Source organism: Myotis brandtii, unplaced genomic scaffold (assembly GCF_000412655.1).
Source record: "Myotis brandtii unplaced genomic scaffold, ASM41265v1 scaffold1423, whole genome shotgun sequence".
NCBI lineage: Eukaryota > Metazoa > Chordata > Mammalia > Chiroptera > Vespertilionidae > Myotis > Myotis brandtii.
In genome coordinates this window covers 149,656-169,648 of record NW_005355087.1, presented here as the reverse complement: position 1 = coordinate 169,648, position 19,993 = coordinate 149,656, and the positions used below count along the sequence as shown (strand labels likewise).

Genomic DNA, 19,993 nt, shown 5'->3' with positions numbered 1-19,993 from the left:
ATAATGTCATGTGTAAGAGTGATAAACATTGGAAATTGAAAAAAGTGTTCCACCTATAATAGCATCAAAAATAATACAATAATTAGAAATAAACTTAACTTAGTAAGTTAAGGACTGTACACTGAATTTACAAAACATTGCTGTAAGAAATTAGAGAATAGGCAGAAAGACATCTTGTGTTTATAAATTGGAAGACTTTGATATTCAGATATCAATAATACCTAAAGCAATCTAGAAATTCAATTCAACCCCTATCAAAATCCCAAGTTTTTTTGCAGAAATAGAAAAGTTCATTTTAAAATTCATAGGGAATCTTAATGAACCCAGAAGAGCCAAAACAATCTTGAAAAAGAACAAAATTGGAAGTCTCATACTTTCTGATTTCAAAACTGACTACAAAGCAACAGCAAGGAAAAGACACACATATAGACCAATGAAATAGAATATAAATCCCCAAAATCAACCCTTACATCTATGGTCAAATGATTTTTGACAAGATTGTCAAGATCATTCAATGAGAAAGGTCAGTCTTTGTAATAACTGATTCTGGGAAAACTGGATATCCACATATAAAACAATGGAGTTGGACACTTACCTTACACTATATACAAAAATTAATGCAAAGAGAACCAAGGACCGAATGTAAAAGCTAAAACTATTAAAAATTTAGAAGAATACACAGGTGAAAGGCTCCATGACATTGGAATCAGCAATGATTTTTAAACATGATACAAGAAGCACAGACAACAAAAGAAAAAAGTAGATATGTTGAAGGTCATAAAAATTTAAAACTTGTTCATCAAAGGACACTGTTAACAGAGTGAGAAGGCAACCCATGAAATGGGAGAAAATATTTGCAAATAATATATCTCATAAAGGGTTAATATCCAGACTATATAAAGAACTCCTACAACTCAACAACAAAACATGAGAAAAGATTTGAATAGACATTTCTCCAAAGAAGTTATGCAAATGGTGAATAAGCACATAAAAAGATGCTCAACATTACTAATCATTAAGAAATGCAAATCAAAACCACAGTGAGCTACGACTTCTCACCCATTAGGATGGCGATAAAAAACAAAATAAAATAAAACAACAAGTGTAGGCAAAATATGTATACCATATGCTTCAGCAATTCTACTTCCAGTCCTGTTGTTGAATAGGAAATATATATAGTCGACATAATAGCTTTTTTGGTAATAGTCACAAACAACTCAAGTGTTCATCATTAGCAGAATACATATATAAATTTTGGACTATTCACATAATGGAATATTATATACCAATAAAAATGAACAAACTAAAGCCTTTTGCAACATAGATAAATTTCATAAAATATTGAGCAAGAAGAGTTAAATATAAAAGAATATCTACTTTATGATTTCATATTTACAATATTTCAGAGCAGGCAAATTAAAGTTCAGGGTTTAGAAATGCATAGTTAGGTGTTAACTCTATAAAGAAAAGTAGGAAGTCAGTATTCTAAGACTCAGGACAGTAGTTACATTGGTGAAGAGTAGGGAGTGGTTTCAGATTGGGAAGAGGCCAGTTGAGGATATGTGAAGAGCTGGCAATGTTTTATTTTTTGATTTGATGCTCATCTAATCTAATAAAAGAGAAACATGCAAATTGACCATACCTTCGTTACGCCCCAAAGCCAAGCCCACAGCCAATCAGAGCATCTATATGCAAATTAACCCAACCAAGATGGCAGCCGGCAGCCATGGAGCTGGAGCAAGCAGGAGGCTTGGTTGACCTGGCGATGAAGTAAGCCAAGCTTCCCAGTCGGCTGTGGCCTCCACTAAAGGCAACAAAGTTTCAATTATAGAAGATAAATAAATCCCAGATACCTGCTTCCAGCCAGCCTCCACTGGGAGCTTGGGTGGCTGGGGGCTGTGGCCAGCCTGCAAACAGCCATCAGCCCCTCACCCAGGCTGGTCAGGCACCCCAGCAGGGACCCCCACCCTGAAGGTGCTGTGGCCAGCCTGCAAACAGCCCTCAGCCACTCACCCAGGCTGGCCAGGCACTCCAGCAGGGACCCCAACCCTGAAGGGGGTATGGCCAGTCTGAAAACAGCCCTTGGCCTCTCACCCAGGCTGGCCAGGCACCCCAGCAGGACCCCCACTCTGATCCAGGACACCCTTCAGGCAAACCAGCCAGCCCCCACCCATGCACCAGGCATATAATAAAAGGGTAATATGCAAATTGACGCTAACAGCAGAACAACTGGGAATGACTGGTCACTATGACACACACTGATCACCAGGTGGCAGACGCTCAATGCAGGAGCTGCCCCCTGGTGGTCAGTGCGCTCCCACAGGGGGAGCTCTGCTCAGCCACAAGCCAGGCTGATGGCTGCCAGCACAGCAGTGATGGCAGGAGCCTCTCCCGCCTCCTCAGCAGTGCTAAGGATGTCCGACTGCAGCTTAGGCCTGCTCCCCACTGGCAAGTGGAGATCCCCTGAGGGCTGCTGGGCTGCCAGAGGGATTTCTGACTGCCAGCTTAGGCCCGTTCCCCCGGGGACTGGGCCTAAGCCATCAGGTGGCCATCCCCCGAGGGGTCCCAGACTGTGAGAGGGCCCAGGCCGGGCTGAGGAACCCCCCCCCCCCTGAGTGCACAAATTTTTGTGCACCGGGCCTCTAGTTCTATAATAATTAAACTGTGTATTTGTTTTATGATTTTTTTTAATATATATATTTTATTGATTTCTTACAGAGAGGAAGTCTTACAGAGAGGAAGGGAGAGGGATAGAGAGTTAGAAACATCGATGAGAGAGAAACATCGATTAGTACATGCCCTTGACCGGAATCGAACCTGGGACCCTTGAGTCCGCAGGCTGATGCTCTATCCATTGAGCCAAACCGGTTAGGGCTGTTTTATGAATTTTTATATACTAGTATGTGTAATGTCTCACAATAAAAATATTTTGAAGAATAAATAAAAGAAAAAATACAAATGCTTTGATGAGGCTCTGTTTTAGGTGTGAAATGCAGTGATTTTTTGTGGACCCCAAGAAACACTACTAGAATGTAAGTTAACTGTGAGTCAAGTATTAAAGCAGAAAAAAAAATAGGACTCAAATGCTGAATATGCAAAAGTAAATTTAAAAAAGGATCACACTACAAAATGGAAATGTCTAATTTTGTGCAAAATCCACATGTGGAATTTAAAATTGAGAAAGTAGAGACATTGTTTTATATGATTGGGAGTGCAGTCTTTAGGGATTTTAATGCTCTGCTGCATGATTTATTAGATGGCAGTGCCTAATGATTGGCGATAATATTACTACAGAGTGGCTGATTAGACAGCATAAGTCCGTATTTCAGGATAAAATAAAGTTTTAATATATTTACCTCCTACTCCCTGAATTAGCTCTGTCTGTTTTGAAATGGTTATGAAGTGCTGTTGTTTTTTCCAGACTGGAATAACTGGTGATGGATAATACGAACTTGAGAAACTAGTAAAGCGACCAAGTCCAACATTTTAATATTTTAAGAATAGAGACTTTAGCTCCATATATGAGGATTTTGTTACTCTGGGAATGATTCTCTGTTTCTAACAAAAATTCTGTGGTGCAAATATGAGATGATTTATTATCTTTATAACCAATCTGACTGTAACCCTTTCATAATAATATTGGGGATGTAGTTTCTTGAATTCCATAACCACTTCTATTTGAGAGAAGAACTCACAAAGAGGAAAATAGTCTGATCTTAAAAACTCTTGATCATGATAAAATTATAATATTTTAAAGAAGAAAGAATAAAATGAGAAAATTTAACTTCATGTTTTAGAGAGCATAAGAATGTATTATCCTTACTGGTAAATGATGGCTGTACAAGCACAAGGTTATACATTTCAGTGAAAAGCAATTTTTAAAGGTCTATTTTAAAACAATGTATTATTTCTCTGAACAGACATATTTAGTCTTGGGAGTTAAATTACATTGAAAAGACAAAATATAACTCCATCCACCTAAGTGTTAAAGTAATTGATATCTTATTCAGAAAACTTTTTTAATAAACATTACTAACCACAAATCCATTACTGAATATTTATTTATTTAGCAAGTAAATCTTGATATTTTCATAAAGAGAAGACAGGATATGCTTATTGTATTACTTTATTATTATTAAAATACAACCATGCGAGAATAAGAATTATACAGAATTGCATCATTTCATTGGCATATATGAATAAAAATCTCAAGAAAAATCTTTATAGGTGAAAACATAATAATTCTGGGGCTGGTGAATTATTATTTGTTTTATATACCCTGACTATTCTGCATGAATCAAACTGGATTTTTCTTTAAATAAGAAAAATGGATAGCTACACTGCTAAAAAATTCAGTAATCTTTTCTCCACAAAACATAATACAATACAATTCTATTATAATATGGATTTAAGATTTTGGTAGGTATCACTATATTCCAAAAATAGCAAAGGATGCACAGTATGTTCCTAAGGATGTATAAGTCTGGTTGTCCCACAAGGCAAATTTGAATTTTAACTTTCCTTCATCAGTCTCACAGAGCTTATCAGGGCAATAGAATGGGTTGTTTTTTTTTCTCTCATTATAAATCACTAATTTATTTGGTTATTCAATAAAAATAAATTAAAATATTTAAGGCTATATACATTTTTAAAAGACTTTATTTTTATAGTTTTCCCTTTGAATCTGTTTTTCATGTGGAAATCCCTGACAAGGGGGACTGTGAATTGGGAGCTGGCTAGAGAGAATACACCGCCTGGGGGATCTCTATCATAAGTTCTCTTCCTGCTCATCACCACTACTTCTGCCAGCTATTGCTGGGCTCACGGCACTGTCACGAGATCAAGGAGTAATGAATTCAATACTATCTAGGCTCGATGAAGGTGACCTGGAGTTGGGCAGAATTTCTGAGTTGGAGGTTTATCTGCCAGCCCCTGCTGGGGGAATTAAATGTGTTAGTCTCCAAGTTTTAATGATAATAACTACTTATCCAGGAAAACTTTGATAGGTAGACTTCTCATCCAAGATCTTTGAGGTACGAATATTATGACCTTCATTGTTGACTGTTTATTTAGATGATCTCTATAATTTAGAAATTCTTACTACGGCTTCAATTTCTCTGGCTGCAATGAAAACTACCTAATTGTGTTCTATCTCTTATGGAGCACCAGTGTCTCTCCTAAAATGGTATCTTTCTGGGTGGGTCCAAACAAATGTGCATGAGAGCATCCATCTGTAGTTGCCTGCAGAAGGACGAGTGAATGAGAGGGAGAAGAGACTGTGCACAGACTCTCAATGTTCCTGAGGATCGAGTTGATTGCATATGGAGGCGTGTTTATTCAGTCACTAAGTTCACATGAATTCATTGTGTACATTGTAGTTGGAGTAGTGAGCTGCTTACTTGTTTTGATGTAGGGCAGTGAAGCAGTGACTTAGTTAGAATAAAGCTAATTGATTCAACAAACAACAACCCCCAAGTCTCAGTGATCTATAGCAAGAGAATTTTGTTGTTTGCTCCTGTGGGTATTCAATGGGTGACCTTCCACATGTTCATTCAGGGATCCAAGCTTCTTCTGTTTTGTGGCTTCTTTAGTTTCATGGTCCTATCCACTTAGTCAGTGGCTAAGGAAAGAGAGCTCTGTATGGTAGGTATGGTAGGGTATTATGGGCCAGGCCTGGAGGTGGCACACATTATTTCTGTCCATATTCCATTGGCCATTATTTAGTCACAAGCCTCACATAACTGTAAGGAAGGCTGAAATATATTCTAATTGCATGCATGAGGGGGAAATAGTTTGGTAAACACCTGGTCAGTCTTTGCCATTTTTGGTGGCAAGAATTCTATTTCCAAATTGCTCCCTTGTCTGTTTTCTCCTCTATCATTCATTAGAGTCAGCCTTCCACTGCACAATTAGAACTTAGGTTTTAATTGAAAATATTCTTTAGAAGAGAAGAAAGATAAAACTTGAAATATAAATGAATAAAGTCAGCTCCTTTCTTAGGAGCAGGTATATTCTAGCACTGCCTAGAATACTGTCTAGAATATATGTACTCAATAAGTGGTGAATAGATGAATAGATGAACAAACTGCCCATTTTCATTGTAGATCCTCTTCTTGTCCTGAAGATCTTGGGATTCTGGTGTGTGAAGAAAGGGAGAAGAAAAATGGAAAAATAACAGCAAATTGGAGACAGGGCTAAAACTACCTCCAATATATAATAGAGAAGAGAGGATTTCTAGAGTTAAGACTCAAAAGGTGACTGGGTTCACAAACCAGCATTCTGTAAAAGAGAAGCAATCTCAAGAGAGTGGCTCTAAGCTGGGCCAATGTGTATGGTAGGGATGGTTGATGTGCATATATAAAGAAGCATCTACACCATGAGGCAGCATGGGAAACTCATCTAATATGCCACATAAATGAGCCCGTCACTGGCTCTGCTCAAGCCAGCAGAGTTGATTTCAAGTTGCACTAGTCATGCAATCAGCCGCTGTATCCTCCTGCACCAGACTTCAAAAGAGGATTCTTTCCTCACATGCCCACAGACACCTTTGGATACTGGGTACATCTGAGTTCTGTGGAAGTTGAAACCAGACCAGAGGGAGAAGAAAATCCCATGAAAAGAAAGGGGAAGAAAACTAGTGAATTTTCAGCGGTTCTCAACCTGTGGGTTGATAACAATGAAAATACATCCTGCATATCAGATATTTACATTATGATTCATAACAGTAGCAAAATTACAGTTATAAAGTAGCAACGAAAATAATTTTATGGTTGGGGGTCACCACAAGGTGAGGAACTGTATTTTTTTTATATATATATCTTATTGATTTTTTTTTTTTACAGAGAGGAAGGGAGAGAGATAGATAGTTAGAAACATCGATGGGAGAGAAACATCAATCAGCTGCCTCCTGCACATCTCCCACTGGGGATGTGCCCGCAACCCAGGTACATGCCCTTGACCGGAATCGAACCTGGGACCTTTCAGTCCGCAGGCTGACGCTCTATCCACTGAGCCAAACCGGTTTCGGTGAGGAACTGTATTAAAGGGTCGCGGCATTAGGAAGGTTGAGAACCACTGGATTGGATAGTTAACTGAAGAGACACTAAATAATTAGATGGGACTGAGACTCCCTATGATGAGATAGAATATATTTTTGATTCTCGGAAGACCAAAGATGAATATGTGCAGGTAAGAGAAAAAAAGAGTCCCATGTTTTAAACATCTGCTGTGTGATTGTCTAGTCACACCTGCTACATGACGATTTGTTGAAATATAAAACTGAATAAATTTTTTGGCAGGATAGAAGCTACTTAAATTCTATCTACAAGGTGGACAGAAGGAGAACCCTGGTTTTGGGGCAGTGCCAGCAAAAGGTGGTAGCTACTCTTCTAGGCCCTATCTCTCTTGTGTGACTCACTTTCTAACTATTGCCCTTGGCTACTGAATACCTACCATACCTGCCACTCTGCACCTCCTGCATCAGATATCCAGATGCTAAAGATAACATTTCACCTGCTCTCTTCTTATGCTTTGTGCCTTCACTGACCCTGGAATTGCCTGGGGAAAAGAAGCCATACTACTAGGACGGTGCCCTGTACAGTTAGCAAGAGTGGTTTCACCATCATTCCAGCAATCGCTTTGGGGAGGACATTTTAATCATTTGCAAAAGAGACAAGTAATATCACCAGTGCAATAGCCTTGTTAGCTCAAAGTACAGGTTCTACGGAGCAAAGGACCTAATTAGTCCCAAAGAAATGGAAAAGTCTAGACTGCCTTTTCTAACTCCCCTTCTTCCTCCAGAAGCTGTGCCTTTCCTCTCTAGGTTCTCGTATAGCACTGTCATACTCCAGGAATTAGTCATTATAAAGTAATAGAAACAATCATTAATAACTCATAATTATCTTCTCTTCCAAAGTATAAGTTCCTTTAGCATGAGTCATCTTGCCAATGGATCATAATTCATCTTGATAACAGCTTTGATAGAGTTACATGAGACATGAATCCGGCTCATTAATGTTATTATTGTTTTTAAATCATCAGTGACAACAGTGCTCCCCAAGTATTAATTAATCTTCATGACTTCTCTGTGAAGCAAGTTACATGTAACTAAATTCATTCTACCAGTAGAGGGTTGGCAAACTGGTGATCTCCTCCATGAATCTCTTTCATTACCAACAGAGTTGAGAATAAAATGGAAATAGCTGAATTTGACTCATTTCCATGACACTAGATAGACATGACTTCTGTGTGCTATTAATGCTCCCCCAACCCTCTGTAAGATATCCATGATAAAATAAAAATGATTTATAACAATTAGAAAAGAATGTAAGTTCTAAAGTATTTTTTCTCTACTTCCTGACAAAGTGTTCAAATGAAATAAGCATCAATGGTCATTGTAGCATGCACTGTACTTTCTTCTCTTCCCTTTCTCTGCCCTCAAATTCTCATTGTTCCTTAGGGATTCACTATTTTATCATCACTGGTTAGATTATTTCCTATGTTTCTTCTGAAGAGAAGATGCACAGGATGACACTCAACCAACTGAGCCACACCAACAGGCCTCTACTTTACTGGAAATAAAGTATCAGCTGATAAATTGAAGATACTGAATTTTACCTGTGTAGATATATTCCACATATGCTGGATGAGTTTTTGTGAAAACCTCTTTTACTTTTTCAACTTTATCAGCTCTGATTTTTGTTGCAAATGGTGTGTACATAACTGAGAATGATTCTGCTCTGGTGATGGCTTCTTCAATCATGGCCTAAGGAGAAGCAAACAACCCATCAATAACAACACATGACTTTTTAAGAATGTAAAATAATATAATTACCTTTATGGATGATTTAAAAATCTATATACTGTACTGCAAAGATAACATATTTTGGTCTTGAATATTCATTAGAATGAAATTTTAATTAGTTCTGGAAATACTATTTCATATTAAGAAAACCAATTAAATGAAGAAAGTTTGTAAACAGACACTTCTGAACTGAGCTTGCTTTAAGATAAAAATAAAAATTCTATTTTCTAAGGTGTCATTTTTTACTTGATTTAAAAAAATCAAATTCTTAAGTTTAACATAATTATCTTACAGACATTGATGAGCAATTCGTACTTTAAAAAAACTAATTGAAGTATCTAGATCTAAGTATTTTCTATAAATAACATGACAAACTAGACACATTTTTTTTTTCTTCTTCCAATACCTGGGAAAGCCTTCTAGAACAAGAAAAACCTTCTCAACGTTCGCCCAGCAAAGCTTCCCTTCTAACCACATCCCAAGAGCTGTTTGAGATGGGTTTCGCTATTTAAGAATTTAATGATTTCTTTAATTTTTCTTTGCTCATATTACCATCCTATATAATAAAAGTGTAGTATGCAAATTGTTCCCTCGACCGGGAGTCCTTCCAGGAGTTCAACCAGGGGGCGGGGCTGGCCTGGGAAAGGGAGGGAGTACCCAGCTGGCCACTGTCAGCCGCTAGGGACCCTGCTAGTACATGAATGTCGTGCACCGGGCCTCTAGTTCTTTATAGCCTGCCATCACCCTGAACTTTCTGTTTTAAGTAGGCCCATTATTATTTGAAACAGACCAAAAAGAAAGTTATGAGAAGTTTTTTTAAAAAAGGAATTTATTCCTTTCTTACAACTATTCCTTCTAATGAGGCTTGGACATTGAATTCAAAGTAGAAGTGTCTATAGTAATCTTATTTTTCTAAAATTAGCATAAAGGCATATTATAAATATCGATATTAATGGATAGGAATAATTCTCCTAAGAGTGCCAACAACTAATAAGGAATAACAATAGATCTGAATTTTCTAACAAAGAAAAACCATTTAACAAACAGCAATTTATATTATTACAGCATAGTATTTGTAAACAAGTTTCTTATTAATATTAAAAGCAATGAGGAGTTGATTTTAAACCTGGAAGCCTAATTTAACTTGTTCATTGCCTACTCCATGCATCAGTGACTTCAAATGGCCTCTATGATCATTTATATTGTGTGTAAAAGAGCAGCTTTGAAGGAATTTTCTGGGTACAAAGGACCCTCCTTTCTCTGAGACTCAAATTAGAATATGACATAAATTTGTAAATTCACATTTTAAATTTATTGTGGGGCAAATGTCTGAATGGCTGCATGAAAGAACTTAACATTGCCCACAGCCCTGTCCTTTCCAAGTTGGAGGAACTGGAAGGAAACAAAGAATACAGTTGCCAAACCCAGAGCCAGCACTCAGATGGAAGTAGCAGTGGGTTGTGAGTGTGCGGCAGGGATTGGATGCTCAGGCCTGGATGCCAACATGTGTAATATAAGCGACAGGTTTGGAATTCTAGTCCTCCAGCAAAAATAAAGACTTTAGATTGTGTAGGAGAATTTCTTCAGATGAGTGCTTACATATGGTCACTGCTGGAACCAATCCTGGGATGGCCTATCCAGACCCAAAAAGCAAGTAGCTGTACCCAGATGCATGAGGAGTGATGTGCTGGAGAGGGAAGCTGTTCTAGATCTCAATTCGAAGGTCACAATCTGACCTTGCTGCCTGTGTAAACTATTAATTCCGTATCAGTTTGCTGGGGCTGCCATAACAAAGTATCATACTTATTTTTATAGTTCCCGAGGCTGGAAGTCCAAGATTAAGGTGTTTGCAGGGTCGACTTCTCAGGTCTTTCTCTTCTGCATGTAGATTGGGTGTGTAGCTTCTCCCTGTGTTTTCACCTGTTTTTTTCTTCTGTGTATCTGTACTCTAATCTCCTCTTCTTACAGTATTAGGACACCAGTCATGTTGACTTAAGACCCCTCCAAAGATCTCACTTTAACTGAATCATCCTATTTGAAAGTACAATCCCAATCCCCCAAACAGAGTTAGGATTTAAGCATATGAATTTGGGGGGACACAATTCAGCCCATACCAGTTCCTAACACCCAGATAGTTTTTCTGAATACCTTGGTGAAGGATATTTTGCTTTAAGTTCTGGATCAAAAATTTTAGTGAAGGGACTTAATTCCCCGGTTTTCTCCCAGAAAGACATTAACAGTATCGCAGCAAGCCCAGGATAGAAGAAAACAGTCTCTCCCTTTCATTTCTCTTCCAACTGCTGGCAGATTAAGTAACTTCTGCAGGGTAGCTTTGCTAAGCCATCTCACAGCAGGGACAGTAAGACTCATGCCGAAGAGCCTACACCAGCTTTTTTTTTGCAAGTGGCAGAAGTGTGGTTTTTGTGTGGCAGCTTGATCTGCTCCTTGAAGGCACTATATTCTTGGCAGGATGCCCAAGGCATTGCATGGAGGTTTTCACAGGGCTCTCCACGTAGGAGGGGATGTGCTGGAGCGCAGCCTCCCTCTCTTCCCACTCAGAGCCAATAGAAATGGGCTTCTTTTGTGGCTTCTGCCCTCTATCTTGAAGATGGGTAAGGAAGTATGTGAGTGAGCAGTGTGTGTAAGGAAGGATAAGAATTGAATTCCCCATAGAGATACTTTCTCAAAGGAAATTATTATAGCTCCAAGAAGAAATACTGAAAAATAGAATAGAAATGAGAATACAAATTACCCTTTAACCAGATCTTGACACATCCTTGTTGTGTTTTAATGTATAACATTCTTTTATTCTTCTGGAGACAAACAATCTTGAGGCTTTGAACCTGGCTCACATTGCTCTGGCAAAGGAATACATATATTTCTGGTACATTATGGAATAACTCCTTAATGAAACAACTTTGAAAAAAATTTAGCTTTATTAAAATCGTGGGAATTTTTGGTTAGAAACCAAATTATCAGGTTTTAATTTTGTGATGGTAATTTTGAGTTGGGCTTGTCTTGCATGAAGAATCTGTTATATGCATGTTGAAATACTATTTCCTTCATCCTCATAAAATCCATGCAAGTAGGTATTCCTAGTGAATGAATATTATGATTGTTTTGTTTTATTTTCAAAATTAACATAATTAGCTTCAAAGGAAGCTATATTTGCAAGGTTCTGAGATGGGAACCTTTAATATTTAGTGGCTAATATGGATATTTGTTATTACATTAATAATGACACAATTTTAGCCCTAGCTGGTTTTGCTCAGTGGATAGAGCATCAGCCTGTGGACTGAAGGGTCCCAGGTTTGATTCTGGTCAAGGGCATATGCCCGGGTTGCAGGCTAGATCCCCAGCAGTGGGTGTGCAGGAGGCAGCCAATCAATGATTCTCTCTCATTATTGATGTTTCTATCCCTCTTTCTTCCTCTCTGAAATCAATAAAAATATATTTAAAAATAAAATAAAATAATGATACAATTTTGGATGATGACTAGAATTATCTAGAAAATGGAAATAAATTTTGTGACCAATATTTTTAAATTAATCTTTTTAAATATATGTGGGTTGAATTTGGATGACTTTATTTTTTTTTTTTTGAAATTTAGAATTAACCTGAGGAGCAAATTTTCCTAAAGAACAGAATATCTTACCTTGAGATTTCCTTATAAGCCTGTAACATTTATGCAACAGCCAGAATTGACATTTTTATGACAATTTTATTAATATAAGTATGTCAGAATAATATATGTAATAATTGAAAGCCTCCCATACCTTATGATCAACATTTTAAGGCTGAAATATTACCTTGGATTTATAGTTCTTTTATTAAGCAACCTTCATCATAAATTCTGTATTTTTCTAATGTAAGGGAATATTTGGCAGTTTGCCATTACATTTATCAGCCCAGTGATGTGAAAATTATATTTTTATGCAGTTTAAGGTATTTAAGTTTTTATTTGCATTTATTAGCATTGTCTAGAAACAACCAAAGATTGTATATACAGGTAACTTGTATGTAGCAAAGTAAGCAATTTTTAAAATATAGCTGTTTTGAATTCTCTACTTTGCAACCTGCCCTGTTTAAAAATAGTCATAATAATATTATTTTAAATTCTGAATTATTTAATTTACTTTAGTTTTTCAGTGAATGCTGTATAATTTTGGAATATATATATATATAGTGGTTCTCAACCTTCCTAATGCTGAGACCCTTTAATACAGTTCCTCATGTTGTGGTGACCCCAACCATAAAATTATTTTCATTGCTACTTCATAACTGTAATTTTACTACTGTTATGAATCGTAATGTAAATGTCTGATATGCAGGATGTATTTTCATTGTTACAAATTGAACATAAAGCATAGTGATTAATCACAAAAACAATATGTAATTATATATGTGTTTTCCGATGGTCTTAGGCGACCCCTGTGAAAGGGTCGTTCGACCCCCAAAGGGGTCGCGACCCACAGGTTGAGAACCGATGATATAGAGGGTGGGTGTGTGTGTGTGTGTGTGTCTGTCTGTCTGTCTACACTACTGTCCACTGTCCAGTCTGGTTAGGGTTAGGGTTAAGGTTTTAATTATACACGATGCTTCCATTAGCTGAATGACTTCAGCATTTAATGCCTAAAATTTACCCTGCATTAATTTTTAATCACTTATATTTTGTAGCAAAATTTTATTTCCAGGTTCTTTGGGCACAGAACTAAGGAGATCTGAGGTATTTTAAAATCACTCAACTTTATAACCAAGGAAGCTGAGGGTGGTGAATTCTGTTGACATACCTGAAGTCACACAATTAGAGGTGAAAGCAAGACAAGAACCCAAGTCTCCTAAACCAATGCTTTCTCTTACCCTGAGCGACTTTTCATCCTTCTAATTAGATTGTAAATTCCTGGGGGCATCAGGTAAGTACTACTTCTCTTTTTCTTTTTCTATGACTATGTTAATCCTGTCTTCAAAGACAGCAGTTTGACTCTAACACTAACAGAGAAACAAATGAATCACATCACATCCAACCTAAACCAGGTCAAGATCCTCTTCACAAATTAATCCACACACAAAACAGAATATTCGTCCTTCACAGCTACTGGTCACAATAACACTGTTTAGTCCACCAGCCACTCATTAGATGTAGGATATGCTGTCAGTTTGCATGCCTGTCTCAAAGGGAAACACTTACAAAAATTAGATGAGTGGCTTCTTGATAGGGAAACTTAAATGATGTGCTGGGGTTGGTGTAGCTTAGTGGCAAAGCACATTTAATTTATAAATAGAATTTACAGTATGCTCTTGTTCTAAAGACCCTGAATAATTTTCTGCTTGCGCATTAGAGAAACACCAGCTGACAGAAACTCAGGGTTATCAGTGTGGGTTTCAGCAGCCTCCAGACTCCTCAGGATGCCACAGAGCTTTTATTCTTGCTGGTTTAAGATGACTCACCAAAAGGTATCACAGGAATAAATAGCTACATTACTGCAATTACTTCATAAGCACAACTCGGTATTACTAGTGAGTTTTAGGCTCTGTGTTTAGTGGTAAATGTTAGCAGAGTTTAGGACCCATTTTGTCGTCGTGCATTCCAGCTCTTTACTTTGTTTAGTTATTTGAAGTTAGGTATCCATTTCCCTATCTGTATGTTGTTTTCTGATTGCATTGCTTGACTGGTGGTTTTGGATTAGGGTATGGCTTGCTGGTGTAAACAGCTGATTAATGGTAGGGTTGGGACAAGAACCTGATGATCTGGTCCCCCACCTGTAATGCTTTTTTACAAAGCATCTGTTTATCTCTTGGGCTACAATACAGATTACTGAGTGGAAAAGCCAAGGATGACCTTGGAAAAGTGTATATTGGGGAAGTCAAAAGAATTCTAGCATGCTTTATTTGAAGACAAGATGTAGGTTGCATGGACTTTCTGCCATTAGAAAACAACCTGCCCTTGTACTCTGCCTATGTAAACTTCATTTAATTCATTGATTAATCTGTAAAGCTCATTTGTTAATTAAATGAGGGGTCACTGTGCATTGGGTAAGTGCTGTAGATAAATTATTCTGTTTAATTGTGAAGGCAATACTAGAAAACAAGCATTGTTATCCCATTTTACAGATGAGAAAAACAATCTTTGTATTAAACAATATGCAGTATTTCACATGGCTACTTTGTGTCAGTGCTTTTTCGGGATTTAAATCAGTTCTATCTTAGTCAGAGTCTCATGCTCAGAGCTATTTATGTTGTGGGGATGCAAAATGCGGTCCACAGCCCTGTCTGGCACTAAAAGAAGATTTCAAATATAGGAAGCACTCCTTTATAAAGCGTCACAAAGCAGAAATGGAATCCTTAGCAGAAGGAAACATGTACTAAAGGAGCCTCCCAATGAGGGAACTATTCACCTTGGAAGCCAGTAGCTCTATGGCCCTGATGGTGCACAGACCAAGGAGGGATGACTGTCTGGAACCCAGGAAGAGGCCCTGCTGTGCCATGTAGAAAAGTGTCCTACAGTGCTAGCGTCTAGTGCTCAAAGTTTGTCTTAGGTGTATTCCCAGCTCCCAAAATGTCTTTTCTTCTTCGGGTTTCAGCTTTGCTTGGCAACCAGATACCTCTTCTTTTCTTTATTATCTCTCTCATTTGCTTGCAATTAATCTCTTCCAGGCTGTGGCTCCTCCTAGAGGACTTTTAGAAGGCAACAGATTGCAGGAGGATGCCATTAGGGGGCAGGTGTCCTCTTATATTGGACCTCCCATCATCAAGATGTCTCAGCCCTACCCAGTTTTGCTCAGTGGATAGAGCATCAGCCTGTGGTCTGAAGGGTCCCGGGTTCAATTCCTGTCAAGGGCACGTACCTTGGTTGCAGGCTCCTCCCTGGCCTGGGCCCTGGTTGGGGCTCGTGCAGGAGGCAACCAATTGATGTGTTTCTCTCACATCCATATTTTCCTCTGACTTTCCTTCTCTCTAAAAATCAATGGAAAAAATATCCTTGAGTGAGGATGGGGATAAATGAAATGGGAGAGAAATGAAATGAAGTGCTGTCTTCAAGAGACCTGCCACTATACTTCCAAGTTGTCGGTGTCCATCTTCAGTTTTATCTGATTTGTGTCTTATATACAAATGTTAAAGCAGGCCAAGCCCCACCGCATTAAGAATGGATAAAACGAAGACTTGTCAAGCTTTTTTAAAAATTTATTTTTATTTTAAAAAAAATTTTTATGGTTGATCTCTCCCCCACCCTCCCCTACCTTCCCTCTAAGGCAAGAGTTTCAACCTGTGGGTTGCGATCCCTTGGGCTGTCAAACGACCCTTTCACAGGGGTTGCCTAAGACCATCCTGCATATCAGATATTTACATTACGATTCATAACAGTAGCAACATTACAGTTATGAGTAGCCAACGAAAATAATTTTATGGTTGGGTCACAACATGAGGAACTGTATTTAAAGGGAGGTTGAGAACCACTGTTAAAAAAATATTATAAGTATTACAAAGGGTATTACATATGTGTCCTTTTTCCTCCGCCCTTGACAATCCCCTGGCCTCCCCTACCCCCCAGTGTCTTATGTCCATTGGTTATGCTTATATGCATGCATACAAGTCCTTCGGTTGATCTCTTACCCCCTTCCCTCCTGCCCCCCAACCCTCCCCAGCCTTCCCGCTGCAGTTTGACAATCTGTTTGAGGCAGCTCTGCCTCTGTATCTATTATTGTTCAAGAGTTTGTAATGGTCTCTATTATCCATGAATGTGTGAGATCATGTGGTATTTTTCCTTCATTGACTGGCTTATTTCACTTAGCATAATGCTCTCCAGTTCCATCCATGCTGTTGCAAATGGTAAGAGTTCCTTCTTTTTTACAGCAGCATAGTATTCCATTGTGTAGATGTACCACAGTTTTCTAATCCATTCATCTACTGATGGGCACTTAGGCTGTTTCCAAATCTTAGCTATGGTGAATTGTGCTGCTATGAACATAGGGGTGCATATATCCTTTCTAATTGTTGTCTCTAGTTTCTTGGGATATATTCCTAGAAGTGGATCAATGGGTCAAATGGGAGCTCCATTTTTAGTTTTCTGAGGAAACTCCATACTGTTCTCCACAGTGGCTGCACCAGTCTGCATTCCCACCAGCAGTACACAAGTGTTCCTTTTTCTCCACATCCTCTCCAGCACTTGTCGTTTGTTGATTTGTTGATGATAGCCATTCTGACAGGTGTGAGATGGTACCTCATTGTTGTTTTGATTTGCATCTCTCGGATGATTAGTGACTTTGAGCATGTTTTCATATGTCTCTTGGCTTTCTGAATGTCCTCTTTTGAAAGGTGTCTATTTAGGTCCTTTGCCCATTTTTTGATTGGATTGTTTATCTTCCTTTTGTTAAGTTGTATGAGTTCCCTATAAATTTTGGAGATTAGGCCCTTATCAGATATAATGTTGGCAAATATGTTCTCCCATGTAGTGGGCTTTCTTGTTGTTTTGTTGATGGTTTCTTTTGCTGTGCAGAAACTTTTTATTTTGATGTAGTCCCATTTGTTTATTTTCTCTTTAGTTTCCAATGCCCTAGGATCTGTATCGGTGAAGAAATTGCTTCGGCATATGTCTGAGATTTTGTTGCCTTTGGATTCTTCTAGTATTTTTATGGTTTCCCGTCGTATATTTAAGTCCTTTATCCATTTTGAGTTTATTTTTGTGTATGGTGTAAGTTGGTGGTCTAGTTTCATTTTCTTGCATGTATCTGTCCAATTTTCCCAACACCATTTATTGAAGAGACTATCTTGACTCCATTGTATGTTCTTGCCTCCTTTGTCAAATATTAATTGAGCATATTGGTTCGGGCCGATTTCTGGGGTCTCTATTCTATTCCATTGATCTATATGTCTGTTCTTGTGCCAGTACCAGGCTGTTTTGAGAACAGTGGCTTTGTAATACAGCTTGATATCTGGTATTGAGAGCCCTCCTACTTTGTTCTTCTTTCTCACGATTGCTGCAGCTATTCGGGGTCTTTTTTAAAATTCCAGATGAATTTTTGGAGAGTTCGTTCTAGATCTGTGAAATATGCTGTTGATATTTTAATGGGGAGTGCATTGAATCTGTAGATTGCTTTGGGTAGTATGGACATTTTAATGATGTTGATTCTACCAATCCATGAACACGGTATGTTCTTCTATCTGTTTATGTTTTCCTCTATCTCTTTTTTCAGTGTCCTGTAGTTTTCTGAGTACAGGTCTTTTACCTCCTTAGTTAAGTTTATTCCTAGGTATCTTTTTTTTTGGTGCGATGGTAAATGGGATTTTTTTTTTCTTCCATCATGCTTATTATCATGTTTGCCACGCCTGTACGTTTAGGCTTGAAATAGTCCTTGTAAGGGTTTCTGGATGTCATTGGCTCTCATAGGCTGATACTTCTGCTTTAGACTGCACTGTATAAAATAGCACATGCTTTCTTGGATGGAAATAGGTTAGCTCAATAGTTACTTAAGATCCTGAGAAAAAGTAAATCATGCCATATGTTAAAGGCTGACATTTAAAATGCCAAAGTCTCATTATATGGAAGAGGGAAGGTTATGAAAAAGAAAACGATCTAACCAGGAACTGCAGTACAGGTAGAGCAGCAGGCAGTCTTTAATAATTAGTGAGGGAAATACAATCATATGAGTTCAAGAAAAGAGGAGAATTTATTTTTTATTTTTTTAACTTAAATTCTTTATTGTTTAAAGTATTACATAAGTCTCCCTTTTCCCCCATTGACCTCTCTCCGACCGCTCCCACCCTCCAGCACAAGCCCTCACCCCCTCCCGCCACCATCTGTGTCCATTGGTTATACTCATATGCATGAATACAAGTCCTTTGGTTGATCTCTTACCCTCTCACCCCGCCCCCTTCTGCCCCCTGGCCTTCCCTCATAGGTTGAACAGTTTGTTCGATGCTTCTATGACTCTGGTTCTATTTTTGTTCATCAGTATATGTCGTTCATTATATTCCACAAATGAGTGAGATCATGTGATATTTATCTTGAGGAGAATTTATTTTTAATTGGTGTACAATACCATCAAAAAGATGGCTAAGTATAAATAAAAACATTAAAAGCGTTGAGCTTTACAGACTATCTTATACCTGGGTGAACACAGCTTAAAAAAATTCTTAATTTCATGGAATAGTTATTCCATATCTCCAATTGCTCAAATAAGTGACTTCAATTTCTCTGCAAGCTTGTAAATCAATAACCCGTAAAAATCTATGGAAAATATAAAAGTTAACCAGAGAAACCTCTAAAGTTGACTTGAATCATAACACTTCTTGATTTTCATATGAAAACAAAACAAAGAAGGAATCAACATGTTCACAAATTTAAACTGAAGGGCAAATCCTCTACCTAAACAAAATAACCTCCTGGCAACCTAGCCGAATAGCCTCAGGACTCTTGGGAATCAAATAACTGTACCTGAATTTGTTCAAGTAAAAAATGGCCTAAATTGCCTTACATCGCTGAAATCCATGTCATTCTCAAATGAGAGAAAATGGAAAGAAATTTAGGGGTTACTTTTATCCTCCCTTAACAATCGTCAGAAACCCAAAAAGCTTTTTAGGAGCAGCCGGGGAGGAAAAGTTGACTGTTTAAATGGTGTGGGGTTCCTCTTTCACCTGCTGATAATGACCGCACAACCAAACCAGCACCATTTAAGCAACAAGTAAATATTTCTCAGGAGAGGTTGAGGATTAATTTTTTTTTGCTTGATACGATGTCACCATTTTCGATGGAGCTTGAATGATCAATTTGCAGATAGAGGGCTAATGTGCAAGGGAAGTATGCTGCTCCCTGCAGGGCACATCCAGAGGCACTGTCTCCAAATTCAAACATTATCTGGATACCTGACTGCTTTAGCAGGAGACAAAGGCCTCTATTTTTGTGACAATTGGGGCTTCAAAGGCAGACAACCTCTGCAAAGGTGGCACTCTGACTAAAATTCACATGGAGGTGAAGTAATTAAATGTTGGGCTCATTTTTGAAAGAAGGCTTTGGCCCCTGGCATGTCCATGTGTGGTTGAGAAGTAGGGACAGTGTGAGGAGAAGGGAGGGATGGGTCAGGTAAAAACAACCTCACTTACTTGACAGTCTGGGAAAATCAACATCACCAAATATATATAATAGTAGTAAAATGTACACATGAGTTTAATATGAGTAGGGTTCATGCTTTCCTC

At 38.1% G+C, this 19,993-nt stretch overlaps 1 protein-coding gene across 1 annotated transcript in view; it reads right to left on the bottom strand.

Annotated features, from left to right (window-relative positions):
- SPATA16 (spermatogenesis associated 16) overlaps positions 1-19,993 on the bottom strand; it is a 207,757-nt gene that overhangs the window by 58,486 nt on the left and 129,278 nt on the right. Inside the window, 1 exon segment of the mRNA XM_005860868.1 lies at positions 8,617-8,764. Within this exon segment, the coding sequence (XP_005860930.1) occupies positions 8,617-8,764 (148 nt within the window).